General features: G+C 53.1%; 1 protein-coding gene across 1 annotated transcript in view; it reads right to left on the minus strand.

The window, feature by feature from the left end:
- Positions 1-1,477: 1,477 nt before the first annotated feature.
- CREB3L1 (cAMP responsive element binding protein 3 like 1) overlaps positions 1,478-18,695 on the minus strand; it is a 35,668-nt gene continuing 18,450 nt past the window's right edge. The window contains exons 2-12 of the mRNA XM_040495322.1: positions 17,552-17,780; positions 14,125-14,309; positions 11,048-11,126; positions 9,192-9,349; positions 8,368-8,517; positions 8,157-8,215; positions 7,890-7,958; positions 5,983-6,082; positions 4,940-5,066; positions 2,375-2,642; positions 1,478-2,196 (exon numbers count right to left, since the gene is read on the minus strand). Coding sequence (XP_040351256.1) covers positions 2,160-2,196; positions 2,375-2,642; positions 4,940-5,066; positions 5,983-6,082; positions 7,890-7,958; positions 8,157-8,215; positions 8,368-8,517; positions 9,192-9,349; positions 11,048-11,126; positions 14,125-14,309; positions 17,552-17,780 — 1,461 coding nt within the window. The 3' untranslated portion in view covers positions 1,478-2,159. The remainder of the gene's footprint in view (positions 2,197-2,374; positions 2,643-4,939; positions 5,067-5,982; positions 6,083-7,889; positions 7,959-8,156; positions 8,216-8,367; positions 8,518-9,191; positions 9,350-11,047; positions 11,127-14,124; positions 14,310-17,551; positions 17,781-18,695) is intronic.

Below are 18,695 nucleotides of genomic sequence, written 5' to 3' on the forward strand. Positions count from 1 at the left end.
CCACTATAGCTCTGAGGCCCTCAGCTCCTCGAGGCCACCTCCTCTGTGTAGTTCACAACACGGCTGTGTGCTTCAAGGCCCCAGCACCGTACTATTTCTTTTCAGGAGATGCTCAGTCCCTTTTTTGTTTTTTAAGTTTATTTATTTATTTGTTAACGTTATTTATTTCTTTTGAGAGAGAGAAAGGGAGAGAGAGGATCCCAAGTGGGCCCCACACTGTCAGTGCAGAGCCCTACCTGGGGCTCGAACCCATGAACCACAATCATGACCCTAGCTGGAACCAAGAGTCAGACGCTTAACTGAGTCACCCAGTTGCCCCTTTATTTATTTTTGAGAGAGAGAGAGAGAGAGAGAGAGAGAGAGAGAAAATCCCAAGCAGTCTCCATGCTGTCAGCACGGAGCCCGGATGCAGGGCTTGAACCCACGAACTGTGAAGTCATGACCTGGACTTAAATTAAGAGTTGGATGCTTCCGAGTCACGCTGGCACCCTGCCCAGTCCCTTTTTATTTTTTTTAAAGGTTTTTTGTTTTTTTTTAAGTTTATTTAATTTGGAGAGAGACAGAGATAGTGCAAGTGGGGGAGGGGCAGAGAGAGAGGGAGAGAGAGAATCCCAAGCAGGCTCCGCACCATCAGTGCAGAGTCCGATGTGGGGCTCGAATCCACGAACCGTGAAATCATGACCTGAATTGGACACTTAACCAACTGAGCCCCCCGGGTGCCCCTGCCCAGTCCCTTTTTAAATGGCATTCACCTGACTAAGTCACACCCACTAAGGATAATCTCCCCTTTGATGCACTCAAAATCAATTGATTTGGCATCTTAATTACAACTGCAAAATCTCTTTACTATTGCTATAAAAGGTCACCTAATTACGGGGGTGACATCCCCTTATATTTACAGGTCCTCTACATACCCTAGGGGAAGGGATTAAACAGGTGTGTACCGGGGTGGGGGGAGTGTGGGGTCGGGAAGCTTGGAGGCCACCTTAGGCCATGTCACACACAGCTGGTGAGTGGCAGCTCCGGGAGTCAGTCCAACACAGCTCTTCTCCTCTGGAGTCTGTACCTTCAACCCAGCTGAGGCAAAGGATACGAGAGCTGAAATGCTGGCAGGTCTTACGAGGACCAAACTGGGTCCTGCATGCAAAGTGTGTGGCACAGCGTCTGGTCCAAGGAGATGCTTGACACTTGCAGTTCGCATCCCCAAAGGCCAAGACGGTGGCTCATCTGCTCTTCTGCTTCCACAGTCAGCAGTAGGAGGAGGAGCCGTGGGGTGGGGGGATTATAGCAGAAGCTTTTGACCATCTAGTTTGAATCCTGTGCCCGGCTGGAAGAGGGAGCCCAGAAGAAATGCCTCCTCATATCCCCATGCCCCCAATCAGACCCTGTCGGAATATGAACGTCCCTTTCTCACTCCCCCATCCCTCAGTCTTTGTCGCCTCCCCCTCCCCCATGAAGAAAGGCACAAAGTCGGGAATTGATGCTGCATCTTTTTTTTTTTTTTTTACTTTTGCCTTCTTAAAGCATGTGCTGAGCTGATGGACGAAGCAGTTTGGCAATTAAAAAGGCCCAGCGGCTTGGGCAGCAGCAGGGGAGGCCCGGAGAGGGCCAGGGAACGGCAAAGCCCGCACTAACTTCATAAAATATAAAACAAGGGAGGGGTGAAGGGAGGATGGAGACTTGTAAAATACAATATCTTAGGGGATTGGCAATAATAAAAAATAAGGTTCATTATTTACAAACAATTTCTGTTCTTGGTCTCTGTACAGTGGGGCGGGGGTGAGGGGGGTGTGTGTGTGTATGTCGGTATGTTGATGTGTATGTTTGTGGGGGGGGGGCAGGGAGGCAGTGGTCGTGTTGGTCATTATGAGAAAGGAAGGGGTTAGCCCAGTGAGTGGTTTATCTGAGAAGGACGGATGGTTGTGGGAGGGTGGGGTGAGAACAGAGTGGTCAGTCCAAGGGAACAGTCCGATTGTGGTGGGGAAAGGAAAAGCCCTGGTAAAGATTGGGGCAAAGAAGGTCTGGGGAAAAGTGGAACCCCTTCTCCTGGGCTGGGAGCCTAGGGGGCAGGGGTACAAGCTGGATCCGGGTTAGAGAGCAAGACCACCCCTCTTCTGGGCGCCAGGGGGTACGTCCTGTGTCCTGGGTCTTGGCACGGCCTAGGAGAGTTTGATGGTGGTATTGGGGCCCAGATCCCTGGAGAGAGAACAGAAATCAGGGTGAATCTGTCCAGTGAAGGACCCTCTCACCCCTCTGCATGCTGGATCAGGATGCGGGACGGATGGGGCCTTGGGGATGTGTGGCTGACACGGGGACCAGGGCCCAGTATGGGTGGAGACTGGGACGCCAGGAAGGGAAGGGGCCACCCACTCACCTCTCACGGAACCACTCCTTGGGATGAGAGAAGTCGGGGCTGGTGCCATTTCCACCAACGTCTTTTGGCCAGGCCTCACTCAGGTACTTGGTGGTCTCGTGGGTGCTGTCCAGGTGGTCAAGCTGCAGGTGGTCCTGGGGCCGCTGCTCTGCCGGCCCCCCCGGCTTGATCTCCCAGCCATCTGGGGGCTCCACAGGCAGCAGGGCACTGCGGCCATCCTCCCACGAGCCTGCCCCCTCATCGTAGAACAGGAGGCTCCGGGAGGGCACTAGACAGAGAGCACAGGGTGAGCCTCAGTTGTCGAGGCCCCCTCCTCCCAGCCACGTTCCTGGCCCACTAGTTAACGATGAGGGTCCTGAAATCTTGCAGACCTGAGTTTGAATCCTAGCTCTAACATTTCCAATTTGCATGACCTCAGGAAAATCAGGCTTTTGCTTTAGCCTTTCGGAGCCTCAGTTTGCTCATCTGTAAAATAGGGATACTAGGGCCAACCTCAAGTAGATGTGGTTTAATGAGACAATATAGGGAAAGTGATTGGAACTGTTCATAGTAAGCACTCTGAGAAAGTAGTTCTTCCTAAGCAGAGGATACCGGGGCGGGGCATCTGCGAGGTGGATTCTAATCCCACCTCCACTATTCACTTTCTGTGAGACCTTGAATCAATCTCTTCCCCATTCTAGGCCCTAGTATGGACTTCAGGGAAATGAAGGAAAAGAAAACAAATTTGTTGGATATCGACCTTGTTTTGTTTTGTTTTGTTTTATGCAGGCTTCATGCCCAGTGTGGAGCCCAGTGCGGGGCTGGAGTTCACAATCCTGAGATCAAGATCCAAGTTGAGATCAAGAGTTAGATGCTTAACCGACTGAGCCACGCACACGCCCCTGGATATCTACTTTGTGCCAGGCATCGTGCAAAGCCCTTTGGCCTGTATCAAATCACTAACAACTCACAGAAACTCCTGGGAACGAGATATTTTTAGCCCAGTTTCACAGAACAGGTAACCGAGGTTCTACTTATCGGGGACGCTAGAGGTGAGAGGCAAACCCAGGTCTGCCTGGCTCCAGCCCTCAGGCCCTGACCTAAGGGTCTGTGTGAAAGGCACTCCCTGCAATTGAGCAATACACCAGCTCTGAAAAGCCAGTTCCAGAAGCCACTTCCTACCACAGATGCACACAGGGCCTGCCACGCACTGCATTCACCGCAAGGGGCTCCTTCATTCCCTCGCCTCCTCTGACTCTGGCTTTGTTCATTAATGCTGCCCCCACCCCCAACTTCCATCCCTTCCTCTCCTGGGGTTTCCTCTACCTCCAAATATACAAGAGCCCCTCTGCTCTTGGAAAATGGATACGTGACTCGCAAGCCCTTACACCCCTGTGGCCCACCTCCCTTAGCAACTGTCCTGTCTTCTCAGGCCACTCTTGTCCAGGGAGTGGTTTTCACTCACCACCTCCACTTCCTCTTCCCCTAACCCTCCCCACCCCTTCCTCCCCTCAAGGCCCTGCTGGTCTAGCTCATTCTCCCTGCATATCTCTCCTTCTCCAATCTCACTCCTCCCTGTCCCCTCCCTCTCTGACCTCCCATCTGTTTCCTCTTCCTCCTGCCCTGCTAGATAAATTCGTTCCTGGTAAATGATGAACAGCCAGAAAGTTCCTCTGTGGGTCTACCTGAAGTATCTTCTGCCTCTGGAAATCCATACTGTTCTTTGCTGCACCCTCTACCAGTTCTCCCCCTTGCCACCCACATATTATACCTTTTCTCTCCTCTCGTGTGGTCTTCGAAAAGGTGGCAGTGTGCTCATTTAGTAAGTGCTTGCTCTACACCAGACACTGTGCTAAGAGTGTTTGTGCACCTTGCCATCTAGTTGTCACAACAACCGTGCTTGGTAAGAGTAGAGCTGTGACTCCCGCGTTTCAGATGAAGAAATTAATGCTTAGAGAGCTTAAGGCACATGCCCACGGTCACGCAGTTAGCAAACGGCCACGGCAGGTACAACCGACTCTGAGGCCCCCCGCTCTTAATCACTGTACCTTACAACCCCCTGTGGGACGGTAAATATCTGAGCTCACACCACCATGGCCCCTCTTCTGCCCAAGGTAGACATTACCAGTGGGTCTTGGCACTCCTTCCTGCTGCTTCTGAGTGCTATGTCAGGGTCCTTCACATAGTGCTTCAGACAGCCACCACCATCTTATTGGAAAGGGCCCTTGAACTGAAACTCATTTGCCATCCCATTCCTGAAATACTAATGGTATCTAGCAGATGCCCCATGACCACTGGTACCATAATTCGTCGGGGCTAGGGTGGGAACATTCCTGTTAGCCCCTCTGAGCCACTCTTGGGTGGGCTGGGATTAGGGGGTCTGCACTGCAGTCCCAATTCTACAACCAACATTGAATAAATCATATGCCCTTTCGGAGCCTCAGTTTCCCCATTTGCAAGATGAGGACACAGAAGAAGATAACGCCCACCGAGAACCTGGCTCCATTCTCGTGTCTGGCTTCTGTCTGGAAGTTGGGGCTGAGGGAAGATGGCCTGGCTCAGGTGAACATAGCCTGGCCCACTCACTCTGACTGGCTGTGTAGACGCTGTCAGCGGCCACGGGGTCTTCCTTCACAGTCTGGGAGCTGGAGGAGAACTCAGGGAGGCAGGGCACAAGGGAGCCCAGCACCAGAACGAAGCACAAGGCCGCCACCTGGTAGTGGAGAGACAGCGGTGGTCAGAGCCACCCTCAATCCTTCTGACCCCAAACCAATAGGTATAAAAGCCTCTGTGTTTTTCCAAAAAAGCAGCACCCAGAGCCAACTACCCCCTAGAGGTGGGCTCTTCTACCCTTTCTGGAGAAGGTTGGGGAGGCTGCTCAGAGCATCGCAGCTCATTGTAGGGAACCGCCATAGGCAGCATTAGAAAAAGAGGAAAGTGGTCAACATGGTTATAACCTATAAGGTGGAGGAATCAGGACAGGGAGAAAGGAGTAGGTGGCGGTTTGGGGGGTTAAGGGAGGGGGACAGAGCATCATACCAGGTTCTCACAAGAGGAGCTGAGAGTCACGCACCAGGAACTGAGCCCTGCCCACAGGGTGACTGCCACCTGACAGTGTGAGGCTCTCAGAGGGCCTGGGGAGTGATCAGCCAGGGGGCAGCAGGCCGCACATTTCCAGGACAGAGTGGAAGAGGGTCTTGCAGAGGCCTGAGCCACACCCTGCATATTCTTTTGGGTTTCTAGAGATTTGCTCAACCTTCTCCTCGCTATTGGTTCCAGAAAGAAAGAACCAAGTCCAAACTTCCTTGTGTTTCCTTAAGCCCTTTCCTCCCCAGCGGCCTTGTAGAAGTGGCCTCCTCAAGGGACTTGCCCTGCTATCCCCTAGCTGGGTTCACATGAGCCACTACACATCCACACGGTGTTAGAATTCATCACGGAAGGTCATGTTCTAGAAGGCTCCATGGGCTTGGTGAAAGAGGCTGGGGTCTGCAGGAGCCAGCTCACCAGGCACTAGGATCGTGTACCTTGGTGATGTGGCCAATCCCTCCAAGCTCTGCCTGCTTTCCTAGAAAGCCAGCCTGGGGAAGTCTTGTCCTTGTGTGGCGCTGGGGTGAGGGAACAGCACCTACCATGAGGCAGGTCCCAGTCTGGGTGGCGGCCATCTTGTAAGGTCTTGAGATCTTGTTGGTGACCAGAGTCTGGAGTTTCTGCAGCTGCTGCAGCAGGGTCCTGAGGAGGGCACAGTGGTCACCTGGCACGCTCTGACCCCGCAGGCATCTCTGCCTCCTGGAGCTCTCCCAGGGTGCGCCTGGGCTGGCTCCAGCCTTAGCCTCCACACCAGGTGTCCATTTCAGTCACGACAGAAAAGGTCACCTCCTGCTTGGCTCCTCTGCGGTGTGGCTTGGGGGGACCTGGGGCCTGTCTCATAGTGAACAGCTGGGTCACCCTATGGGAGTCCAGGGTTGCTCCTCACCAAAGTGGGGGTGGGAGGAGGGTCTACCCCACCTGGGCTGAGGTCACCTTTTTCTTCACCTACACCAGCCACAGCTAAATTGACCTTCCTGTCTTTGAACCCCACAACTCCCTGAGCTGATAAGACGGCCACGTGTGGCAGCTGTCTGGTGTGTAGTGAGGGTCCAGTAAATGGTAACTCCCATTTCGTTGATTTTGTTTTGTTGCTTTTATCACAGCACCTGCAGCACTTCGTTTATTTACGGATTGCCATGTCAATCTCCTTCACTAACTGTGGGCTCCCTGAGGGCGAGGACCGGGTCCCACCCAACGTGGAATCCTCCGGGCACACGCAGGGGGGACTCAGCCCATGCTTGGTGAGTAACAGTTTAACCATCGCTTTCCTCCACCTAGCCGGGCAGTGGGGTTGCAGTTACCAGAATGTACAGCAGGTGGCGAAATAGCTCCAAGGGCCTGGCCCTATTTTGGGCCAGAGAGGAATCTGGGCCAGAGGTAGAGGGGTGAGGGGTGCGGACTCCCGCCTCCCTTCCCTGAGTGGGGGGCATTCTCCAGGTCAATCAGGGGAGTGGCTGGATCCTGCTGGAGAAGCTGGGGGAGAAGGGAGGAAAGAAGGAAAAAGCCTTCTGTTGAGCACCTGCGAATTACCAGCTGTCATCTACGTCATTTTAATTTACCCCAGCAAATAATTATTAAAGACCTACTGTGGGCTCATGGCTAGGCACCATCAAGAATTCAGAATAACCATTAAAAAAAGAAGAAGAAGAGCTGACATGAATTCAGCATTCTCAAACGCCAAGCACAGCTCTGGGCCCTTTACTTGCACTGTCTCATCGAACCTTCACACAAATCCTGTGAGACAGAGCTTCTATAATCCCCATTTAGACAAAGCAACTGGGGCCCAGAGAGGTTTAATGGTTTTCCCAGAATCGCAAACATGGCAGAATGGGATAAAACAAAACAAAACAAAACAAAACAAACAAAAAACCCAGGCTGTGATTTTATGTGGCCACCAGGCCCTGTGCCGGCTCCACACTGATGTTTCTCAAACTTAATTGTGCCCGTGAATCACTGAAGGATCTTGTGGAAACGCAGATCCTGATTCTGGAGGTGGTGCCAATGCTGTTTGTTGGTAAGAAGAACCCTGAGCAGCCACACCTACACCAGCGGTTCTAACTTTAGGGTGCACCAAAATCACCTGGAGGGCTTACTAAAACACAGGTTGCTGAGCCCTCCCCGGGGAGTTCCTGCTTCACTAGGTCTGGCTTGAGGCCTGAAAACAAGCATTTCTGAAAGTTCCCAGGCTGCTGCTGCTGGTCTGGGGTCACACTTGGAAAGCCACTGCTCCACATCAGCTCATTTAAGCGTCGCACCTGCCCTGTCATAGCATATAGAGCTACGTGCGGATGAAGAAGAATGGGAGGCCAGGGGTCCCAGGCTCCGCAGGGTTCCTGTCATCCTGAACTCAGTTACCCCGTCTCTCTCCTGCCTCCCAGAGCTATGCCAGAGCCAGGCACTGGCTGCAGAAGGGTGGGGGGCCAGGGAGGAGACAGGTGGGACAACTCACCTGTTGGCATTCTCCAGGGTCTCTACCTTCTTCCACAGTTCATTGTTCTCTGATGTAAATGTCTCCACCCTGAGGGGGCCAGGTAGGCAAAGGCTCAGAGGCAGCCTCCAGACCCACTGCTGCCCGCCCCCCACCCCTGCCCCACCATTCCCTGTGGCATCCCGCTCCCCACGCCCTCTGCTCTGGTGCCCTTTGAGAGAGGACCAGGGAGAGCGGGGCAGGCTGGGGAGTGGGTCCCAGGCCTGCCACCCTGCCCAGGATGCTTACTTCTTTTCTAGACATTCCACGTACTCCTTCTTCTTGCGGCGGCTCTCCTGGGCCGAGATCTAGAGGGGCAAGCCCCCGAACAGGGGTTACCATAGCCACGTAACCACTTCCTGGGGATCCTCAATTTTAGGACTGGCATCACCAGGGGAGCAGAGGCTTCCACCCACCAAGGAAGTCCTAGGGAAGGGGCTGGGTCCAGCTCATGCTTTACCTTATTCTTGATTTTTCTCCGGACCCTCTTTAAGGCCTTTTCTTCGGCTTTGGTGAGGGGGAGCTTCGTGGGGATGGGGTAGCCCTCAGCAATCAGGGTGCGTTTCTCCTCCTCTGTCAGGAGCAGTGGCCCTGATGTCCCCTGTAATTTCTGTGGGAAGTAGGACATGATGGTTAGGAACCAGACAGCCCTGGATTCCAGTTCAAGCTCTGCCCTTTACTCTTTGTGTGACTTGGGGAAGGTACTCGACTCTCTTAGCCTCAGTTTCCCAATCTGAAAGAGGGTGGATCTGAATTAAATCCGATAACATGAATCAACAGTGCTGGGAGCCCAGCATGTTAGGCACTCAGCCTATTATTGTGGTGGGGGGCGGGGGTGTCCCTAGATCCCATTCTGGAATCCACAGCCTCAAAGCTTGCTTGCCCAGAGCCCCTAAGCAGCAGCCCCCTCATGTCCCTACAGTCTCCACTTGGGAGGCTCCACACTCATCCCAGGACTCAGGGCCTAGCTCCATGTTTCCTGGGGGCTTTTGGGCCTCCTAGAGCCTGGGCCATCCCCCTAGAGGTCAGGAATGTCAAGTTCTAGTCCTGGCTCGGCAACAGTGTGGGTTTGGCAGGCCTCTTGGACCTCTCTACCTGGTTCCTTTTCACCCCAAAGCAGGATTGAAAGATTCTCACTCCCATCTGCCAGGCAGGCACCTCTCTGAATTCTGATAGGGATGAGGATCAGGCTTGGGGCTCCCCAGACCCTTCCCTGCTGGTCATGTACAGGGTGGACTTACTCAGTTCCTTGCCTCTAGGGTCAGCCCACCCCCAGCTGCTTACGTGAGGGGCGGTGAGAAGGGGGGAGGTGGAGATGGCCGTGGAGGAGCGGGCCATGGGCCGGACAGGGCTGGAGGGGGGCAGAGAGCGGGGACTCTGGGAGCCGTCACTGTCGCTGCCGTGGCTGCTGGGGGGCGTCAGAGGCATCTGCACCAGGTCCTCTGGGGAGAGCGGGGGAATCCAGGTTAGCAGGGTTGCATCCCAGCTCTGCTTGGACATCAGAGGTCAGCCAGCCCTGACACTGGGGAACGGAACACTGGGGCCTTGACCAGCGGTAACATCACAAGCCCCTCTGCCATGTCACGTAGATGAGCTGACATCTCCGAAGGTGATTCCTGAGTGCCATCCCATCTCTGACGCCAGAGAGGTCTGGCTCCCTTAAGCCTGGTCCTTGGTGTGGATATCATGGAGGCCAGATTCTTGAAGTCCCTCCCCCATCCCTGACTTCACAGGGTCCAGACCCTTTGAGCCTCCAGCTTGGTAACCCCAGAGGTGACTGGAATCTGCCCGCAGTCAGACCCATGGGGATCAGGCTGGGCAAGCAACAGCCTCTGTCACTTCTTTTTTTCCACTGCAAAACTTTTAGCCACATCAACCCCAGGGGTTCCTCTTTCAACTTCAGGGTAACAGGACAGCATTGGGCTTTTGGCAGACCAGCCAGGGGCACTGCTCTCCCCAGCCTCCCTACCCCTGTTGCTTCTCTGTGGCCACAGCATCAGGAAGACTGACACTTGAGGTGGTCAGGAAGAAGCTTGGGTAGAGCCATGAGGACCGAGAGCCTAGCTGCAGGGAGAGCTCCCAGGTCGGCGCAGAAAGCCCAGCTAATAACAGGTGTGGAGACCTGAAGGCTCTGGGCTGAGGCTTAGGAGGAACAGCTGCATCCTTCTAGACTCTGCCCCAAACTGCCCCCTGCAGGACTCCTCTCTCCTTTCCCAGACTTTGATTTGCCTCTTAAAGAGCCCTGAACTTGGAGCCAGAGAGCCCGAGTTCAAGTTCTGCTGTCACCTGCCCCAAGTGTGTGGCCTACAGTCATGTTTATTAGCCTCTCCCAGCCTCACTTTCCTGTTGGAAGGGAGCCACGAGGATGGAATGAGCTAATGTTTGTAAAAATGCTTTACGGATGGAAGGGCGCTCTACAAGGCGATGTGTTTTCACAGTGGCCCCTTTCTGCCTTCTGTGAGTCTTCTCTCCAAGGAAGTGAGCAACCTGAGGGCGAAACTGGGGCCCTATTCATCCTTCTAAAGCATGTGCTACTGAGCCCAGGGCCTGATACATAGTAGATGCTTCATGAATGTTTGATGGATTAATGGGGTGGGCCTGGAAAGATTCAGTTAGCCTTTTCTCCTTCTGGCCAATCCAAGAAGCTTCCTCTGTTCCCTTCCTCCTTGTCAGATCTGGGAGGCTTCCAAGGCCTCCTGGGATCTGCCAACTTTAATCCATTTGGCTGCTATGATATTGGCGCTCATTACTCTGATCTCCTTGGGCACAGGAACTGTCTTCTCTCTCTGCTTCCCCAGCTCCTGGTACTGGGACATGCACAATGAACTCACTGGGTGGATGGATGGATGGATGGATGGATAAATAGATGGAAGGATGGATGGCTACAGAGCGGGCATCATCAGTGAATGATCGGAGGGGGATTAGCAAACAGGGTGAGAGAGTGTCAGTAACAGAGATGACAGTTGTAGATTGGGTAAGAAGGGGGCTTGAGGAAGGGAAAGTGTGAAGGGCAGGGAGGAAAGGATATTCTCAAGAGAGATGGGAGTTGTCAAGGGAGATGGGTGGGCTGGGCCAAGGGAGTAGGGATGCTGTCTGCCCAAGACTGGAGAGAGGCAGAGTCCCTTTCTGGACATACTTACCTGGTGTCACTTTGAGGAACTGATTCACCTCCTGGGGCTCTGCTTTGATCACTGGCAGCTGAGTCATCTCTCCTGGGGCCTGAGGAAGACATAGGTCCATCTCCATCAGCTGTCCTTGGGGCTGTCCCCACCAAGCCATTCAACCTCCCACCCTCCCCTGAGTCTGGCAGTCTGCTCTGCACATAAGGAGGTGGCGGGGCTCAGTGTTCCGAGCACAGCCCAGAGGGAGCAGAGGCAGGTTTTCAGGCTTGGAGAAGCCAAGTCAGACCTAAGAGAAGAGAATGATGGTCAAGTGGTTAGTGTAGTTTATTTATTTTTTTTTAAGTTTTTAAAATGTTTTTATTTATTTTTGAGATGGAGAGAGACAGAGCATGAGCAGGGGAGGGGCAGAGAGAGAGGGAGACACAGAATCCAAAGCAGGCCCCAGGCTCTGAGCTGTCAGCACAGAGCCTGATGCGGGGCTCGAACTCACGGACTGTGTGATCATGACCTGAGCCGAAGGCGGACGCTCAACTGACTCAGCCACCCAAGTGCCCCACTGTAGTTTAGACCTTATGCTCAGAGAAGGAGAGCTTCTTGTGACCTCCAAGGTCAAGGCCATTTTTTTAGTGGAGGCTGCCCTGCACGGACTGTGAAGGCCACGTAGGCGGTAGGCTGTGGTATGGTGTTATGTGGTTTGCTATGTGGTTTGCAGAGAGTTTGCGGAGAGGATGAGAGGTAACGTCTGGCACATTGAAGCTGTTCAGTGAGCGGTAACAATAGCACAGACTAAGAAGGCATGAACTGGCTGGGGGCTCAAGGTAAGCTCCCTCAGCCACTGAAGTTTGAAACGAGTCCTGAAGTATAAACAGGAATGTTCCAAATACAGGATGGGGCCAGTGGTGAGTGGAAAGACATTCCAAGCGCAGGGAAAAGTATCTGCAAAGGCACAGAGGCCAGAGAGCATGGCTGGATCCGGAAACTCAGTATTCAGGGTGTCCAGAGGGTAGGGGTATGTGCCAGGGGTGGAGGGGTAGGAAACAAGATCAGATGGCTTGGCGAGGGGGTGGCGGGGGGGTGGTGGGAGGATTCACAGAAGGTAGAAAGGGACCAGACAAGGAAGTTTGCAACAATAAGGAGCCCCTAAAGGGTTGGATTGCAAGGGACTAACAGAACTAGATTTATGTTTTTTTTTTTTTTAACGTTTATTTATTTTTGAGACAGAGAGAGACAGAGCATGAACGAGGGAGGGTCAGAAAGAGGGAGACACAGAATCTGAAACAGGCTCCAGACTCTGAGCTGTCAGCACAGAGCCCGACGTGGGGCTCGAACTCACGGTCTGCGAGATCATGACCTGAGCCGAAGTCGGCCACTTAACTGACAGAGTCACCCAGGCGCCCCTAGATCTATGTTTTAAACAAACACACATCCCTATTTCTTTATATTCCCACTTGCTGCTACAGAAAGGACATCAAGAACACACATGGCTGCCTACACACAATGATCAACATGTACCTAAGTGGTGTTCTCTTTGAGGAAGGCACTGTGTTGTTGGGTGCTGGATTTCAGGACCAAGGCTCCCCTCTGGTTCTGCAGCCAGCAGGGAGAGGTCATGATATTCTGGGTGGGACACAGAATCCCCAATTTAGGCAGATGAGTAAGAATCGCAGAAGGTTCAAATTGGCAGAGACCTTGGAGACTCCCTGGTCTGCATCCTAGCTCAGCCCTCAAGTGACAGAGAAGGCATTGTGATGGAAAGGGTGGGTCCCACAGCCTGTGACTGACAATGCCAACTTCTGGTTCCTGTGCCTTCCACAAGGGTGTTGTAACCTCAGTAGAGTGGGAAGTGTGGGCTTCTGGGTCTTGCAGAGTTTGGAATGCCGTTCATTATTTCTGACTGTGTGATTCTGGGCAAGTCGCTTAGCTCCTTGAGCCTCAGTTTCCTTCTCTGAGGCACGTGCCCAACCTCCAAGACTCTGGGGGCTGCTGCCGTGCCTTCCCTTCCTGCTTTGCCAAGGCCTGAGGAGTCGCTGAGCCAGCCTTGGAGGTGGTCACAAAAGATCCTCCACCTTTGCAGCAGACCCTTGGTCCAACGGGTTGACGGTGGGGTAGGGAGGGGCTGAGCTTGCCTTTGGCCACATACATTTTGATCGGGTGAGATGCGTGGCCAGCAGGGGGCAGAGCTAGTCAAACCCGTAACTAGGGATTTTAAGATGGCCCTTAGATTGTAGACTCCGGGCCAAGAAGCCTTTTAGAGCCAGTTCATGCTCCCATTTTACAGACAAGGAAGCTGAAGGAATAAAAAGAAGGCAACGTGCCCAGAGCCAGGACACAGGCAGGGCCCAGAGACTTGGCCCAGGAAGCTCTTCAGATGTTGGATCTATAGCTGAATGCTGTTATCCATGTATCACGGAGGGTGGTGGTGGTGGGAGGTGGGAAGGTGGGGTGATGGCATGAGTGTATGAGATAAAAAACGTTGATCTCATGAGCATATACAACTGAAGTACAGCAAAACTTTCGAATTCTCATATTTGGTCTTTCCTTTTTAAAGTCCTGATGCTCTGAGGGGCGCCTGGGTGGCGCAGTCGGTTGAGCGTCCGACTTCAGCCAGGTCACGATCTCGCGGTCCGTGAGTTCGAGCCCCGTGTCGGGCTCTGGGCTGATGGCTCAGAGCCTGGAGCCTGTTTCCTATTCTGCGTCTCCCTCTCTCTCTGCCCCTCGCCCGTTCATGCTCTGTCTCTCTCTGTCCCAAAAATAAATAAATGTTAAAGTCCTGATGCTCTGAGAAAATAACACGGCCTGTGCCATGTCTATCTCTGAGACTGTGGACCAGGCCCCTGATGCTCAGCCCTGCTTGGGTCCTTGTAAACTTCCTTCTACACACAGTGAGGCCCCCAGCTTACTCCGAGGGTGCTACGGTTTGTGCCCATTCTAGGAAGGTGAGGGGGTCCATGGGAGTTCTGACCCTCAGTCCCAAGGGTCATGTGGCTCCCAATTCACATAGCCCTGGGGTACACAGGGCTTTGAAGGCCTCTTCCCACAGAGACCCACCACCCTGCCTCCCTCCCTCAGCCCCTGGGAACCGTCCCCAGGCTCACCTGGTGGGGGACAGGCAGCCTGGACAGGGGGCTGAGGCCCAGCAGCGGGGTGGTGGCCATGGCAGCAGCAGCGGCCATGGCTGAGGAGGCGGCCAGAGGGTCCACGGGCAGCTCCGGGCTCTGCTCCTGCTTCACCATGACGGAGCACAGTTTGTGTCCCAGCACCCATGCTTCCTGTTCCACGTCTGGGGAAGGGGGCAGGACCAGGCTCAGGGGACTCCCCGAGCAGAGGGCTCTGCCCCCCTCCTCCCCCTGGGAGCTCCTCTGGACTGAGATGCCAGGGAACGGAGGGCAGCAGGCAGGCAAGGGCAGAGGGGGTTGCTTGTGACATAGGCTGGGGCCAGAAGACGTGGGGCATCTTCTTCATTCAGCAGCTCACACAGCAGATGTGGACAACAGATCTGGACCCCTCCTGACTGGCTGTGGGACCTTAGGCAAGTTGCTTAACCTCTCTGAGCCTTAGCTTCTTCATCTGTAAAAGTGCCCGGCAAGAAGTAAACATTCAATAAAAGCTAGCTATGGTCACCACAATGGCTGCCATCCAGGGAACATCTGCTGAGCACTGTGCTAGGCGCTGGGGACCTAGTGACAGTCACAAGCAAGTTTAGGGCAGCTGGAATGGAAAGGAAAGGGGAAGATGGGCCAGACTCACAGCTGTGACTTTGTCCTAAAGGTAATGGGGAAGCACTGAAGGGTTTTAAGCGCACTCAGATTTGTAATATCAAAAAAAAAAAAAAAAATCGTTCTGCGTGTGTGCATGCATTGATTGGACTGACTGCAGGCAAGACAGAAGCAGGGAGACTCTCAGCAGGCTGGTGAAATAGCCCAGCGAGAGAAGATGAAGCCTGAGGAAAGGAGGTGACAGTGGGGATGGAGAGGAAGGGACATATTGGGGACAGATGTGGAAGAGAGAATCCACAGGACCTGGTGATGGGGGTGGGGGTCATGTTGGTGGTGAGGTGTGATGTTCAGGTTTCCCACGGCAGTGTCCTTTTCCTGCCCACTTAGTGGGGCTCTGGCCTCACCTGGGCCACAGGGCTGGCAGGCATCACCCCTTTTCCTGATGAGTGTCTACAGTCTTGCACCCTAAGTCAGCCCTGCCCACGGTGGCCCCAGCAGGCCCCAGGCAGCGGTGAGGTGAGGCGCAGGTCTGGGGAGCCAGTGTGCAGGGAAAGGGCGAGGGGGCTTTGGCCTTTGGGGCCTGCTGTGGGTAGGGAGAGGGGTCAGTGGTGCCTGGTCCCACCTCAGAAATGAGGCCCCACCCAGCTGGGAGCCTGAACGCCCTGGCTCTGGGCCACAGGCTGCCCCAGGGCTCCAGGAACACCCACAATCTTCCCAAATTACAGGGCCAGTTGTCCGGCCTCCGGGAAGCTGCCCCTGCAAAGGGCCCACAGACAAATTGCTCTAAAAATAGACTTGGGGAGGCCAAGGAGCTGGGCTAGCCTAGCGGGGGTGGATGGAGAACCTGCCATGAGAGGGGGTCTGCCCCACATGCTGCCTTTCTCCAGGGTGGGGCCTAAGGACTAACTGACATGATTTCCAGAGGCTTGGCTAAGAGGCCAGGGCATGTCGGGAAGCTAAGACCTCTGCAGCCACAAGCCCTGCAGCCATTTAAAGCCCAGGTGGTGGCCCTGCCCTCAGGGGTGAGTGGAGTGGGGTATAACATCCCATCTCTGCCCCTAGGGAATCTCAAAGACCCTCAGAAGCAGCTAAGTGCAGCTCTTAGCCCTCTATACATATGAACTCATTTATCCCTCCCAATAATCCTATGGGGCAGGCACTATTTAATAGATAAGAATATTAAGAAACTCATTCAAAACCATTGTCCTCTGAAGAGAAAGAGGAATTAAACGTTCATTGTTTTAGTCCTAGGTTCTAGCCTAGTCCTATTAAATAGGACTTTTATATGCACAATTAAAATGGCCACTAATTCTTTTTATATATTATGTACTGGGCACTAAACTGGGTACTTTATGTATATGTTTAAAAATTCTGGCCAGAGTTCTTTTTTTAATGTATGTTTATCTATTTTGAGAGAGAGAGAGAAAGAGAGAGCAAGTAGGGGACGGTCAGAGAGAGGGAGAGAGAATCCTAAGCAGAATCTGCAGAGCCTGACTTGGGGCTCGATCCCATGAACTGCGAGATCACCACCTGAGCTGGAATCAAGAGTCTGACAGTAAACAGACTGAGCCACACAGGCGCCCCACCCCCACCCCAAGGCCAGAATACTTATGGCACATATGTTATCTTCATTTTATAATGGAGGCCCAGAGAGATTAAGCAACTTGCTCAAGATCACACAGCAGCTAGTGGAGGCATCAGGATGCACACCAAAGCCTGTTTGGGTTCAAACCCAGTACCCCCTGCTGGCCCTTGAGCCAGAAAAATGTGGTGATGAGGGTGTGAGGTTTAATATCAAGGAGCTTGCTTGCTCCCAAGTCCCTACTATGCATTTTACTGTGTGTGTGACCCAAACAGCTTAGTTTTCCTGAAGCCTCATTTTTCTGATCAGACAAATGGGGATTACGATAAAAGTGAAAAGAAAAAAGTGTGAGATAAAGATAAAAGTGTGAGAGATAAATGAGATAATTAACATGAAGATACTTTGTAAACCACACAGTACTATAGAAATATTTATAGTTATTCCCATTTGTAGATGAAGAAACTGAGGCTTTATAGAGGCTAAGAGATGTATCCATGATCACTTAACCAAATGTGACAGGGCCAGGACCACCTGTATTTGAGGAAACATCCAAAGGGGCCATTTCTAGGTGGGGCACAGTCTGGGGTTGTCCAGTGTTGGTTACCAGACAGGAGAGACTCAAAGGGCCCTTTGCTTAAACAGGCAGGATGTGGGGGGGGGGGGGGCGGTTGGTTGGAGGGGAGCTTTAGGGAACTATACCTTCGGGAATAAAACTAGGGCACAGGCATCTCTCCCAGGCAGCATTTCAGAGGACAGTGCAGTATGAGAGGGTGGCAAGGTTCCGGAGTCTCAGGAACTTGTCCACATTTATGGTTTAGTTCCCCCCACTGTTTCCTCTAAGTCAGTGGTTCTCAAACCCAAGTGTGCATCAGAATCACCTGGAAGGCTGGGCCCTACCCACATGGTTTCTGATCCAGCAAGTCTGGGCGGACTGAGAATCTGCATTTCTAACAAGTTCCCAGGTGACGCTGCTGGTCCAGGAATCACCCGTTGCTCACAACTGATCTAAGCCAGCAAAACAGCCTTTTGAGAAGTGCCCGTATGGGTTTGATATGAGCGAGAACAAAAAGGCAGGAGGCCGAACTCCTCTGAGAGGTGTTTGTGGGTGACTCCCCTGTGTGCCTCTGGGAGTCTTAGCCTGAAGGCCTCCCCCCCCCCAACCCCTCACAAGCTTCCTCCCCTCCTGGGCCCGTGCTGTCCTTAGGTCCTTCTACCCTGTTGTACCTTGGGTGGTGTCCTCCATCTTGATGGGCACGAGGGGGCTCTGAGGTGCCGAGTCACCGCTCAGGGAGTAGCTATGCTCAGCCTGGATGCCTGGTGTGGGGGAGTCCAGTTCCATGTCCAGTAGAGGGCTCTTCTCGTCCAGCACAGGGTCATCAAAGAAACTGCTGAACAGGTCATTAGAGAAGTCCTCCATGTTCTCCGCGAAGTGGTCCAGGTGCTCAGGGAAATGCTAGGGAAGGAGGAGGGAAGCAGGGACAGTGAGCTTAGCCTGGGAAGGGGGCACAGGTGCTGCTGTGCTGCCCCCCACCTGAGGCCTGCTACCACCACCGCTGTCAGTGCAACCTGCCCGTTATTCTTCCTGCCATCATTAATGCCACCGCCATTGCCACCAACCTCCCCACTACCCACATCCTCAGGACCAACTGGTATCGTTTGTATCATGACCGTCACCGCTGTCACCAGTTTACCTTCACCACCACCGTCTCCACTGCCACTTCCAGCCTCACTGTCGTCATTCTCAAGAGTGAGATGTGGAGGGCGTAACAGCATTCCTGAACAGGTGACCGGATGCTATGCTGTAGTTTTGGCTCTGAGACCTTGGCTCAATCACTCAGACTGCCTGAGTCTGTTTCTCTGTCCACCCTACTTCATGGGAAGGCTAAGTAAAGAATGTGTGTCTATGCCAGCACGTTTGCATCTCAAAGGCAATATTAATGACTTTTGTACTATCTTTTTGCTAGACTGAAAGGTGGTGGGATTACCAAGGCTTCTACTCCCCTCATTAGCACAGCCCTGCCTGTCCTCACGCCACCAGACTCTCCCCTTTCCAAGACATTCCTTCTTTATGCCAAGAGATTAGACTCTGAAGCCATGTTGCTTGGGTTCGAATCCTGACCTTGATCCTTCTAGCTGTGACTCAGTGCTGTTCAAACTGTGGGTGGTGACTCATTAATGGGTTGTGAAATCAATTTAGTAGGTCACAACCAGGATTTAAGAAAAAATAAAACAGAAAAAATAGAAAGTATCAGAGTGCACTACACACAGTAAAGTTAAATACCTGTGAGGTTTTCATCTTGTCTGTGTGTGTGTGTGTGTGTGTGTGTGTGTGTGTGTGTGTAGGTACTTGGTAATGAAGTGAAATATA

Source organism: Herpailurus yagouaroundi, unplaced genomic scaffold (genome assembly GCF_014898765.1).
Source record: "Herpailurus yagouaroundi ecotype Mexico unplaced genomic scaffold, PumYag 187, whole genome shotgun sequence".
In the NCBI taxonomy this organism is placed as follows: Eukaryota; Metazoa; Chordata; class Mammalia; order Carnivora; family Felidae; genus Herpailurus; species Herpailurus yagouaroundi.